This window comes from Chiloscyllium plagiosum, unplaced genomic scaffold, assembly GCF_037043375.1.
Source record: "Chiloscyllium plagiosum isolate Xiang-an unplaced genomic scaffold, Cpla_swu_hap1 HiC_scaffold_3, whole genome shotgun sequence".
NCBI lineage: Eukaryota > Metazoa > Chordata > Chondrichthyes > Orectolobiformes > Hemiscylliidae > Chiloscyllium > Chiloscyllium plagiosum.
Window position 1 is genome coordinate 143,639,680 of NW_028270141.1, and position 14,121 is coordinate 143,653,800.

General features: G+C 44.5%; 1 protein-coding gene across 1 annotated transcript in view; it reads left to right on the top strand.

The window, feature by feature from the left end:
- Positions 1-655: 655 nt before the first annotated feature.
- Positions 656-14,121, top strand: part of LOC148151764 (uncharacterized) — a 29,004-nt gene continuing 15,538 nt past the window's right edge. The window contains exons 1-4 of the mRNA XM_087976784.1: positions 656-787; positions 1,766-1,895; positions 5,049-5,213; positions 9,895-10,020. Of these exons, the coding sequence (XP_087832910.1) occupies positions 656-787; positions 1,766-1,895; positions 5,049-5,213; positions 9,895-10,020 (553 nt within the window). The remainder of the gene's footprint in view (positions 788-1,765; positions 1,896-5,048; positions 5,214-9,894; positions 10,021-14,121) is intronic.

Sequence of the window (14,121 nt, forward strand, 5' to 3'; positions counted from 1 at the left end):
GTCAGGAGCTGGATATCAGTGGGAGTGGTTATGAAGTTGGGGGGAAAATCATTCAGCCAGTCTCAGTATATCTCAGGGAAGGAGGGAAAGACACAAACAGGATCTTTATGAGATATTGCAATCATAGGGCAGTGAACACCCTACCGGCCTTACCCTGCTCCTGTGAGTAAACAGTGGTCTGTCCATGGTCAGGGAGCAGAATAGCCCCCGTGTCCAAACTGACTGCAGGGAAAGCTGCAGGAAACCCAGGAAATGAAGATGTAAAAACTGAACCCCAAAGGTGAAATTGTTTTCTCCTCATCACCAGTGACTGGGAGATCAATCTTCCAATCCAGTGGATTCCCAAACCGGGAAGAGTGACAACCCTGACCACGTGAGTGGGTAGCAATTACAAAAACAGTGTTCCCAGGAGCCAGCACACAGAGAGTTAATTATTTGTGAATCCATTGTAATGTAAGAGCAAAGAGAAATTTCCATAAAAAATCAGCTGGAATGTTTCTCCACCATGACGTTCCTACCTAAGAATAAGCTGTATTCAAAACCATCTTCATCAAAGAGTATATAACGAGTGTAACTCTGTGCTCAAACTGCAGATCCACCTGAAGGTGCTGAGAGTCAGTCAGTGCGTTCACCAGGGATCTGAGAGAACACCAAGATGCTGAGAATCTTCTTAACTGTGTCTGTCCTCTTTGGGCATCAAATTGCTGCACGGGACCCAGAGCAGGAGGTGATCGACCTCTGTAAGGGTGTTGACTGTGTCAGGCCAGATCAAGTCATCCAGGACAAGGTCAGTACAGCTGAGAGTTTCCTCTGTTCTGTTGTGTTTGTACCAGTGGAAATTATTCCATGTTGTTTTTAGTCCCTAACCTGCAGTGCACCGACAGTGCACATCCCAACCCTGAACCATGAGACTGGACTGAAATTACTCCTCCGGCCCCATTAACACTTTCTACATGAGCTGCCATCGCCTGCCTGGCTCCCACTGCCAGCTTGTGCAGTAAGAAGAATATCAGGGCTTCCATCTCCAGCAGCAGGTGAAGGGAGGGGTCAGTGTGCTCACAGAGAGGGGGCTGGTGGGGGACAACACAAGGACTCAGGAGTCAGGGAGCTGTCCCACTGCACCTGTCTTCATTCAATCTAACCCTGTTTCTGAAAGGCAGCTGATCACAGGCTGAAGGTCTCTGTGTTCAATGTGGAAGAGGCCAAGTCTGGTTGTGAGTGGAATCCCCTCAACCCCAACCCTGGATTGCCCCTTAATTCCACATATTTGTTTCAATGAATTCAAATTCTATCATCTGCCCTAGTGGGGTTCAGTCCAGGTCCCCAGAACATGACCTGGGTCTCTGGATTAATACCCTTGTGATAAATCCCATTTGGTGATCATTCCTCACACCTCAAAGAATTTCTCTTTTCAATAATGTGTTAAAACAGACAGAGAGATGCACAACACCGGGACATGTGGGCATTAACATTGGCTCAATGTAGAAGCATTTCAATAACATTATCTCAATGTTGCTATTGATAACCCAAAGGGACGGAACAGGACAACATGAAAGATGAGCGAGTGAGAGAGAAAGGGAATGAATCAGGAAGTGCTGCTGTCAGGAATCCCATTAAAAACTCCAAACTCTGTTTCAGACTCAGTCCCTCCAGAACATGAAGGCTCTTCCACACCTGGACACTTGGGACAGTTCTCTCAGCATTGATGTACTTTGGTGGGAGTTCAGTTTATACCATACAGTGACATTTTTTACTCTCATTTCAGAATTATGATGAGGTGACATACATAAACTTACAATATGTTGAGACAGAGGTTCATGGAACGGATTTGGAGCAAGTAGTGGAGCTTGGTCTGGACAAACTGTTCAAGTATTCACGTTTTGGCAATGCTGAAGGTATGTCAGATATCCCATCAAAGTAACAACAGAATATAGTGACTGTTCACTCTTTCACATTTCTTGCTTAATACTTTCTACATTGACAAATACATTGACAAAAGATTCCTCAACTGTCAATCCCTGGGGATCCCTTGGTCACATGCTGCTATTTAGTCAAAGTGTCACCCTCTTTTGATACTTGGTTTTATGGTCCCAGAATCTGGGAAGGTTTCCCTCTTGTGGTGGGAGTGGGATTTCAATCTCACTGTCTGACTTCAGCCATGATCGCTGAATTGTCCTCACACAAATAAAGGCTCCCTGCCAGGCATGAAGCCTACTGTTGGAGTCCTTGTGGAAGGTGACACACCACCCATTCACCATCTGCGATTCCCTCCATCTCTCCCAAAGACCCACAAACAGCCTCACTCACTGACGTCTCTTTAACATTGAACATTGTAATACAATTAAAATAGCTCTGATGGCTTGGACACTATCCAAAACTATACTGCTGTCCTGTTGGTACGGTATTTGTCCTGTGAACAGTCTCCTTGTGGTCTCTGGACTCTCCTTCTAAAGATGACAAAAGTAATCTCAGCATTGTAAACACTGCAAATCAATTATTTCACCATTTAGGGAAGGTCTAATTCTTTTTTGAAACAGCTGTTGTGAACCAAAGTGTAAAACGTAATTTCTTTGTTCTGCTTCTCACAATGTGATCTATTTCACGCTGGGGAAATCGAACAGAGAGAAAACCTGTTTACTGCATTGTAAGAGGCCATTCAGCCCATCATCCTGTGCCAGCTCTCTGAAGGACCACTCACAAAATGCCACTTCTCCACCTTCTCCTCATAGCTCAGCACATTCTCCCCTTTCAGCATTGAATTCAATTTCTGCACAAAGCGGATTTTGGTCACATTGGGAAACCTTTATGTGTGAACAGGGGAAACAGATGTGTATTGTGCTCTCGTTTATGAGGTCAAGGATGGATTTTGTTGGTGGGCCAAAACTCCTGTCATTTGGGAAAAAATGGGATTGGTTTATGGTGTTATGATTTAGCTTCTATTTGGGGATTTTCTGCAGTGTTCTTCACTGATGGCAGATGTATCAAACAGTTGCTCAAGACAGAAAGAGAAACTAAAGTTTGCTGAAGCTCTGTACGGATGATAGAGAATGTCAAAGGTGTTTTTGGAATAGAAATACTTTTGGGGTATGTTTTGAAATCTTTAAATGTACGCTCTATGAAAATAATTCACTTCAATCTGTTTTATTTACACACCTTATAAATATTGCCTGCTTTACTGTTCAAAGCAATCTGCACGTTTGAGTGCTTGTGGTTTTTGTGACTGGTCTCTCTCTGAACTAAGAACAATTCACAATATGATCGATCCAGCCACAGACCCATCTGGGATCTGATTTGGGCTGTAATACCATCAGCTGGGATCATAATGTTTGGATTTCTGGACATGAATTTTGTTAAATTACTGCATTTAAGAAAGATCTATGTCTTTCTTTTTAAAGTCACAACTTGGCGGTGGTTCGGGACCTAAAACAGCAGCATTGTGGTGATGTTTGTTGCACAGTTTAATGTTGCTGACAGCTTTGTAGGAGTTAAAGTAATAACAGTGGGTTATTTGATCAAAATTAAAACTGGAGAATTATCAGATAAATGGAAGGTACAATGCAAAGTAGGATCTCATGCAGATGAGATTGTTCAAGTAATGATCCAACAATGTGAATGTGTTTCATTCATTCCTGGGGTGTTGGCATTGCTGGCTACACCAGCCTTTATTACCCATCCCTCCCTGTCTAGACGGCTGTTAAAGGTCAACCACTTTGCTGCAGGTTTGGAGTCACATATAGCTCAGTCCAGGCAAGGGCAGCAGTTTCTGTCTCCAAAGGGGTATTATTGAACCAGAATGGTGTTTTATCCCCAATAGTGGTTACATGGCTATCAGCAGATACTTAATTACAGATTTTTGTTCACCTTTGAACTCAAATTCTACCCTGACAGGATCTGAACCAGCGTCCCCAGGACATTACCAAGCTCTCTGGATTAATACATGAGCAATAATACCATGAGACCATGACGTCTCCCTAGTTGAAGAAAGGAAAATGAAAGTATGATGTCACAGGTGAAAGTAACACAGCTAGAGATAGAAATGACAGGCCTTCAGTTTGGAGAAGAACAGAAATAAGGGAAAGAGAGTTCAGAGAAAGTTGAAATAGAATGGGAGGTAAAGGTAAGAAAAATTAAATGGAGGCAAGGTGAAACCAAGGAATCTGAAAGAAAGAAAACTTGAATTCTAAAGAGCCAGGAACTCTGAGAACTGGAGGAGCGAAAGAAAAGCTTCAGTGGGAAAATGAAGAAAGAAGGAGGGAGGAGCTTGGAGGATGATTCTGGTTCCAATCAGGGATTTCCTTAAACCAAGAATCTACACAGAATCCTTACATTTACTGACAATGGAGTCAAAAGGTCTTGTGCCTCATCTGAAAAGGTTGTTGAACAGAGGATGTGGCTTCGAGAGGTCTCGACCTGAACAGGAAAGTGTGTTTTGGCAGGTACAGCTCTGATTGTGTTTGTCAGATTGTCAGAGGGACAAGCGGAGTAGAACTGCAGAGTACAACACAGTCAAAGACACAGTGCTCAATATTTAGGAGATTGTGCCTGAAGCTTCTCAATTAACAATTAGGATCGCAAAAAAGAAACCTAATTAAAAATTGTCAAATTTGCAAAAGAGAAGGAAATGCTGTGGGATCAGTGGTTCAGGTGTGAGGGGTTGAATGGCCTTCTCCTGCTCTCCGTTTGTATGGTTGTGTCCACGTGTGTTCCTGTATGATGTGGAATTCTCTGCCTGGAATAATGCAGGAAACAACTTCAATCACAGCGTTCAATGATGAACATCTAAATAATGGGAGAAAAGATGTGGATGTTTGGAAAGAGAGCAGGTCAGTGTAATGAGCTGGTTACCTCAACCAAACAGCCAGCACAGGAGTCCCCTCCCCCAGCGCTGTGTCTCACTGTGAGGCTATTATTCAATCTGTTACATCAGTGTCTGCCCCACTTCAGCAATGTCACCCTGACCCCTCACCTGTAACCTCTGACTCACTGTCAGTGACACCACAAATGATCACCGAATAAAATGTTATAACAGGGTTTTTCTCTATCTGCAGAAACAATAGTTCCTATCACTGCACCTTGGGTACTCACTGGATACTTGGTAAATGAAACATTTCCACAGAGATTCAATGTAGGTGTGACCATCGTTCCTGAAGTTAACAGTCCGCCCACACCAAACAGATCAAACCAAACAATAAAACAAAGATCGTTCTTTTCGGGTCAGTTCTTTGTGAGTTTTGATGCTGAAATATTGTGATTAATGTTTCTTTATGTATATTCCTGTTCGGGTGAAAGGAAAGACTGGTATTTTTAGGGAATGCTGGATGACTAAAGAAATTGAGTGTTTGGTTAGGAAAAAGAAGGAACCATATGTCAGGTATAGACAGGACAGATCGATTGAATCCTTAGAAGAGTATAAAGGAAGTACTTAAGAGGGAAATCAGGAGGGCAAAAAGGAGACAGGAGAAAGCTTTCGCAAATAGAATTAAGGAGAATCCAAAGAGTTTTTGCAAATACATACAGGACAAAAGGGCAACTAGGGAGAGAATAGGGCCCCTCAAAGATCAGCAAGGCAGCCTTTGTGTGGAACTGCTGAAAAAGGGGAAGATACTAAATGAGTATTTTCCATCAGTATTTACAGTGGAAAAGGATATGAAAGGTACAGATTGTAGGGAAATAGATGGTGACATCATGCAAAATGTCCATGTTGCAGAGGAGGAAGTGCTGGATGTTTTGAAACGGGTAAATTTGGATAAATCCCCATGACCTGATCAGGTATACCCTAGAACTCTGTGCGAAGCTAGAGAAGTGATTGCTGGGCCTCTTGCTGAGATATTTGTATCATCAATAGTCACAGGTGAACTGCCGGAATGCTGGAGGTTGGCTAACGTGGAGCCACTGTTTAAGAAGGGTGGTAAGGACAAGCCAGGGAACTATAGACCAGCGAGCCAGACGTCGGTGGTGGGCAAGTTGTTGGAGGGAATCCTGAGGGACAGGATGTACATGTATTTGGAAAGGCAATGACTCATTAGGGATAGTCAACATGGCTTTTTGCGAGGAAAATCACGTCTCACAAACCGGATTGAGTTTTTTGAGGAAGTAACAAAGAGGTTGATGAGGGCAGAGCAGTAGATGTGATCTATATAGATTTCAGTAAGGCGGTCGACAAGGTTCCCCATGGGAGACTGATTAGCGAGGTTAGATCTCACGGAATACAGGGAGAACTACCAATTTGGATACAGAACTAGCTCAAAGGTAGAAGACAGAGAGTAGTGGCGGAGGACTGTTTTTCAGACTGGAGCCTGTGACCAGTGGAGTGCTACAAGGATCGGTGCTGGGTGCTCTACTTTTTGTCATTTATACAAATAATTTGGATGCGAGCAGAAGTGGTACATTAGCAAGTTTGTAGATGACTCCAAAATTAGAGGTGTAGTGGACAGCGAAGAGGGTTACCTTGGATTGCAACAGGATCTTGACCAGATGGGCAAATGGGCTGAGAAGTGGCAGATGGAGTTTAATTCAGATAACTGCGAGGTGCCAATGGTAAGCTACTGGGGAGTGTTGCTGAACAAAGAAAGCTTGGAGTACAGGTTCATAGCTCCTTGAAAGTGCAGTCACAGGTTGATATGATAGTGAAGAAGGCATTTGGTATGCTTTCCTTTATTGGTCAGAGTATTGAGTACAGGTGTTGGGAGGTCATATTGTGGCTGTACAGGACATTGGTTAGGCCACTGTTGGAATATTGTGTGCAATTCTGGTCTCCTCCCTATCAGAAAGATGTTGTGAAACTTGAAAGGGTTCAGAAAAGATTTACAAGGATGTTGCCAGGGTTGGAGGATCTGAGCGACAGAGAGAGGTTGAACAGGCTGGGGCTGTTTTCCCTGGAGCGTTGGAGGCTGAGAGGTGACCTTGTAGAGGTTTACAAAATTATGAGGGGCATGGATAGGGTAAATAGACAAAGTCTTTTCCCTGAGGTCAGGGAGTCCAGAACTAGAGGGCATAGGTTTAGGGCAAGAGGGGAATGATGTAAAAGAGACCTGAGGGGCAACTTTTTCACGCAGAGGGTGGTACGTGTATGGAATGAGCTGCCAGAGGATGTGATGGAGGCTGGTACAATTGCAACATTTAAGAGGCATTTGGATGGGTTTGGAGGGATATGGGCCGGGTGCTGGCAAGTAGGATTAGATTGGGTTGGGATATCTGGTCGGAATGGACGGGTTGGACCAAAGAGTATGTATATCTCTATGGCTCTATGACTTTATGTCACCATCATTCCAGTGTGGGGTGTACAATCTTACAAATCACACAACACCAGGTAATAGTCGAACAGGTTTAATTGGAAGCATGAGCTTTCGGAGCGCCGTTCCTTCATCAGGTGAAGACACACACACACTCTCACACTCTCACATGCACTCTCTCATAGACCACATTACACACACACACACGTTGGTGGGGTTAATTTGTACTTGCAGAGTTACTTTGTACTTTGCTCAAAAACTGCATGAATCCATGTAAGACTCTGTTAGCTCACTTTTTAGGATAGTATCAGTCTAAACACGACGACACAGACAGGGACCACAGGGGGCTAACACCTTCAATGGCGCAACATCTTATCTGGGCTGACACCAATTGTTACAGTTAACCTGAGAATGTAACTTTTTAAAAAAATGTTGTGATTTACATCAGAAAGAAGTGAAACTATCATGGTCATTCTAACAGATGAGAGACTGAACAAAGAATCAAGGTATTTTTCCATGTATAATTTCAGTTACATCACACTGTCAACTTTTGCTATAAATTCTGTGTCTGACAATTGTGTACTCCACAACCACCTGATGAAGGAGCGGCGCTCCGAAAGCTAGTTCTTCCAATTAAACCTGTGGGACTATAACCTGGTGTTGTGTGATTTGTAACTTTGTACACCCCAGTCCAACACCGGCATCTCCAAATCATTCTCGTCAGGGTAAGACTGAGATTAACAGGTCCATCCAGTTACACTGGGACATTGGTCAATATGAATGGTGTTGTGGAGTGGTTCATATCTCACAATCTCCAGCTCCACCTCCTGAGAACACAGCCAGTCCTCCACATTCACATTACTCCAGTTCACACAGAGCTGGCTCCTGGATTCTGAAATTCTCATCTGCAGCATGGTTCACATTTTTCACAGAAGACTTTCACTTCATTTGAACAAAGGGTCTTTGAAGCAGCCCCTTTAGTCAGCTTCACCCTTCTAGGTAATGGCAGCTCATCCACTTCAATGAAATATTCCCACAATATTCCCATTCCTATTGATGCTGTTATGGTCGAGTCATAGAGTCACACAGCACGGGAACAGACTGTTCGGCCCAACCAGTCCATGCTGACCATAATCCCACACTAAACTAGTTCCACCTGCTTGGGCTTGGCCCATGTCCCTCCAAACATTTCTTATTCATGTCCTTATCCAAATGTCCTTTAAACATTGTAACTGTACCCATATTCACCACTTTCTTTGGATGCTCATTCCACACACAAATCAGTCTTTGTAGAAAAGTTGCACCTCATGTCTTTTTTAAATCTGTCTCCTTTCACCTAAAATATCTGTGGGCGGCATGGTGGCACAGTGGTTAGCTCTGCTGCCTCACAGCTCCAGAGACCGGGGTTCAATTCCCACCTCAGGTGACTCCCCGTGTGGAGTTTGCACATTCTCCCCGTGTCTGTGTGGGTTTCCTCCGGATGCTCCGGTTTCCTCCACAATCCAAAAATGTGCAGGTTAGGTGAATTGGCCATGTTAAATTGCTCGTAGTGTTAGGTGAAGAGGTAAATGTAGTGGGGTGGGTTGCACGTTGGTATGGAGTTGTTGGGACGAAGGACCTGTTTCCACACTGTGAGTAATCTAATCTAATCTAATCCCTGAACTCACCATCATACTCCCCCTTGTCTTAATTCCCCACTCGAGGGAAGAGACACCTGCCATTGACCATATTTATATCCCTCATGATTTTATAAACCTCTGTAAGGTCACCCTTCAACCTCCTCTGCTCCAGTGAAAGACATCCCAGCCTATCCAACCTCTCCTTTTCGCTCAAATCCTTCATTCCCGGAAACATCCTCGGTAATCTCTTCTGAAACTTCTCTCCAGCTTTAATAATATCCAGCCTATGACAGAGTGACCAGAACTGGACACATTACTCCAGAAGAGACCTCACCAATCTCCTGTACAACCTCAACACAGTGTCCCAACTCTGATACTCAAACATCTGAGCAATGAAGGCAAGTGTGCTCAACGCCTTCTTAACCACTCTGTCTACATTTGATGCAAACTTCAAAGAATTTTGTATCTGAACCATTGGGTCACCCTGTTGTACAACATCACAAAATACCCTACTTTTAATGGATTAGATTCCCTACAGAGTGAAAAAAGGCCCTTCGGCCCAACCAGTCCACACTGCCCCTCCGAAGAGTAACCCACCCAGACCCATTTCCCTCTGACTAAAGCACCTAACACTATGGTGTAATTTAGCATGGTCAATTCACCTGACCTGCATATCTTTGGATTGTGGAGGGAAACCCATGCAGACACGGGGAGAATGTGCAAACTCATACAGACAGTCACCCGAGGCTGGAATCGAACCCGGATCCCTGGTGCTGTGAGGCTGCAGTGCTAACCACTGAGCCACCTCATATTGCACAACTCATATGAGGTCTACCTGGCTGACCTCATTACAATCACTGCATCCTGCCCTCTCTGAATCCGAGACCAGAGGCCTGACCTTTTTCTTTTGTAGCTGCTCCTGGGATGTTTGAGCATCAGGTCAGGTTCCTTTAACACTGCCCCTGAGAGAGGCAGCTTGTGATTGGCAGTAACTTGCCTCTTACCCCTGGAGCATCTCTGAAGACGTTCATTCTGATCTTCAGGTGACAATGGCATCAAGGTGGTGACACCCGTCATGTCCATCTCAGATTCCGAGGTCTCTTCATCGCTTGATGGACAGGGAGAACCCACGGCTTCTGTCAGCCCTTCTGATGTGTCTGGCTTCTCGGGTCAGTTTGGATTCCACACTGTTTGCGCGTTTGCAGCTTTCATGTGGACCATGTGCTTGTTCAGGAATGTCGGACCAACATGAACATTATACATCACTGGCCCTGACCTTGCACTGACCATGCCTCTTACCCATTCAGGGATCATCCTGTGGTTCCTACACTAAACATTGTCCCCTGAAGTAAAGTGTCTTTCGTTCACCAGTGTCTTGTGTCCGGCATTGACATTCCAAATGCCACTGACATACCCCCATTCCCACAAACCCCCCAACCCCACCCCACCCCACGCAGGTCTGGGAAGATCAGGTTTAACGTGGTGTGGCATCTTCTCCCCATTAGCAACTCTGTTGGATATATCCCTAGAGTTGTAAGCGGGATGGTCCTGTACTCAAATAGGAGCCAATAAGTTTGGTATCTAATGAAGCCATTGGCTGTTCGTTAAGCATGTCTTCAAAGCTTGTACTGTTCTTTCTGCCACACTATTGGATGGTGGATGGTGTGGAGCTGTCATTATGTAAAATGCTATTTGACTATTCTCCAATTCTCTGCTGGTAACTGATGGCCCTTTATCTGTGACCAACAGTACTGGGAGGGCGTGTAGTGCAAAAGATGCAGCTTTTCTATTGTCGTCCCCATGTTTGATGAATGTACTCTATGCACATCCATCCACTTTTTGTGGGCGCCTACAATGACTAAGAACATTGAGCCTGTGAAAGGAGCCTGCAGAATCAATGTGTAACCGAGTCCAGGGTATACCGGCCATTCCCAAGAACGTGGGGGAGCTGCTGGTTGTAATTGTTGCCCTTTTTGGCACTCTGGGCACTGCCCCACAAGTGTGGTTATGTCTGCATCTAATCCTGGCCATCCGATGTAAGTTCTTGCCAAAATCTTCATTTTGAAAACCCCTGGATGACCCTGATGGAGTTCAGCCAGTATCTGGTGGTGACCTTTGCTCCCCATAACAAATCGCCATTGTCTACTGTGATCTGGTCCGGCCAGGTCCAAAAAGGTTTCAGATCTGGTTGTGACGGTCCTTTGGTTTCACCCATCACCACCAGCTGTTTTAGTTCTGCCAGGACCAGATTTTTCTGTGTCTAAAGTCTGATATGATCAGCTGTGAAGTGTGTCCATAACATTTCAAACCACGACGGACTCTTCCAGTGGTACTACCACCAGTGGTGTATCTGCCATTAGGAGGTGGCTCAATGCATCTGCATTTGTTACTTGACCTTCCTGATGGTGTTCCAACTTGTAACTATACACACTTAGTATCATAGCCCACCATGGGAGTCAGCCTGAAGCTACGGCCAGCACTGCCTTGTCCTCTTTAAGGAGACCAGAAGGGGTTTTGGGGTCTATTCTTATTACACATTTACATCCAGGAAGGTATTGGTGGAACTTCCTGACTCCAAAGTATGACCATCAAACATCCCTTCTCTATCTGGGCATGTTTACGCCTTACATTAGCCAGTGTCCTGGATGCGTACGCTATCGGGCGTTGCTCTCCATGTGCCACCTACCAGCCAATGGGAGCCTGATTGCTATATGGGGAGGCATCACATGTCAATAGCAGATCTCACTTGGGATGATAGCTGTTTCTTCACTTCCCTGAAAGCTGTGCCTTGGCTACATTCTCATTTCCAAGCTAACCCTTTTCTAAGAATTGATGCAAAGTGCTGGGAAGGAGGCTCGGTTATACACGAGCATTCCGTAATAATTCACCAGCCCAAGCAAGGACCTAAGCTCCCATACAGACATGGGAGCCGGGGCACCTTTGATCGCCCTCATTCCAACGGGTGTAACCTGGTCTTGTCAAAGCTGTGTCCCAAGTAGGTCACTTGGGGGTGCCTGAACACATATTTTTCTCCACTCTAAGCTGTATACCCACCTGGTAGAAACGTCTAAAGAATATGTTAAAGTTCTCGAAGAGTTCTGTATTGGTCTTCCCTGCTATTAGCGTGCCATGGTGGAAAATGTTCTCCATCATCCGCTGAAAGGTTACACAGGCTGACAATACCCAAATGGCAGTCCCATATACTGGTACAATCCCAAATGGGTATTGACTCTAGTATACTTCTGGGAATGCTCATCTAACTCCAATTGCAAGTATAGGTGGCTCATGTCCAGCTTTGTGAAGGACTGGCTCCTGCCAGCTTTGCATATAAACCACCTGCGTGAGGGATTGGGTATTTATCCAGCCGCAAGAAGCGGTTTACCATTTGTTTAAAATCCCCACAAAGGTGAACCAACCCATCTAGTTTCACAATCTAGTTTCACAATCAGTCCGATTGGTGCTGCCAATTTCCCAAACCGGACCGCTCTGATGATTCCATCACATTCCAGCCTCCTGATTTCTGCCTCGACTTTTGCCCGTAAAGCAGTTGGCTGTGGGCGAGCTTTCCAAGGTCGTGGAATTGCTTCCTGGCCAACTATCCCTTGATAGTCCCTAGACCTTCCTGAAAAACTTCTAGGTATTTAAACCTTTCTAATCAAGCTTGGGCCCAAGCCTTTTAGAACAATCAGCGGTACCTGAACCAGCTTATAAGAGACACAACCAAAGTTGGATCGATAATCTGTAAATGTTCTGTGCTGTGGGTCCTCAATCTAGCCGAGGTCTTGAGTAAACAAGTGTTGAAGTTCTAAGTCAATTTTGCTATCTGTGATCACTGAAATGGCCAGGCTGGTTTCAACCTCCATTAGAACCAGGTGCCCATTTAACTACATGTTTATTTTAATTCCTTCGAATTTGGAAGTTGTTAAAAAATGTAACTGTTCCAAACCAGATGTGAGTGGACTTCCCAGGGTGTGCACTCGCCTGGATACTGACCTATAATTTTCCTTATTCAATTTAGGTCGAGTGGGATACTTTTGCTGTCACAAGTCCTAATACCGGAAGCAACGACAATTGCTTGCTGGCCTGGATCCCGAAGAAAATTTTAACCCTTTGGTCAAGGCTTGTCTATGTCTTGGGGTTTTGATGTGATCTGACCTGGTGGCTCTCTGTTCAGTGTATGTCCTGAGTGAGGCTTTGCAATTGCCTTCACTCAAGTGGTGTTCCCCAAAGTCACTTAGACTGGTGAGGATATCCACTTCCATCGGAATATCCCGCAACTTATATGCTCCACTCACCACATTTGCCAACGATAAAGCCAGTTGTAGTCCCTGTTTGAAGTCCAATTGGGCTTTAAATAGTAGGTGTTTTTGCATAGTTACATCATCATTAATGAGTGTCTCAGCATCTCATTACGGATTAAACCAATGTTACCTGCCTCTGCCAGTTGTCTTAACCTAATCAAAAATACTGATATGGATTCTCCAGTTCTCAAATTGCTGAGTAAAAACGATAGCAATTCAGAATTAGATGAGGCTTGGCATTGTAATATTCCTTAACTAAATCCATCAACTCGTGAAAGGTTTTAGTATCTGGTTCTTCAGGCTGGGTTAGGCTCCTAATATCTGAAAAAGCAGCAGGTCCAAAAGCTATCAGGAGAATTAATTATAGCTTTACATCTGTCCCAATGTCATTTGCCCATTTAAAAATAAAACAAGGACGCATTCTCTCCACATACTGGGTCCAGTCATTGGCAAGATCGAACAAATCAAACTTCCCAAATAACAGCATGATGCCAGAAATGCTCACCCCAGCTCAAAGGCACCTGTTGTAAGCAAACTTCTTCAGGAGCACACTTTGCTCTCATCACCACTCAACTCCACAGAGGCCAGTATCCCGTCACCAAGTCACCCTTTATTTAATCATGGAAAGTTCTTTGACACTGATCCAACTTCCTCAGAACCATCTCAGAGTGTGAGAATGTCTGATACTCTTGTCCTTGTCTGTCAGCCAGGGCTCCCTAATTGTGGAATGTTAATCTGGTCCAATCAAGGAACTCCTATTCTCCTATCTTGTGCCTTTCTCTTTAATATGCAAACTCCTGATTCAGTTTGTCGGAGGTTCAGAAATGCTTGGGGCCAATGCAGAGGTCAGGTACTCTTTAATGATCAGTTCACCATTTTGGTAAATCCTTCAAATCTCACCGTTATTTACATGGCCAGTCAGAAATGTGGTCTACTACCCAGCTGGACAGGTGCAACAAGATTCATGAA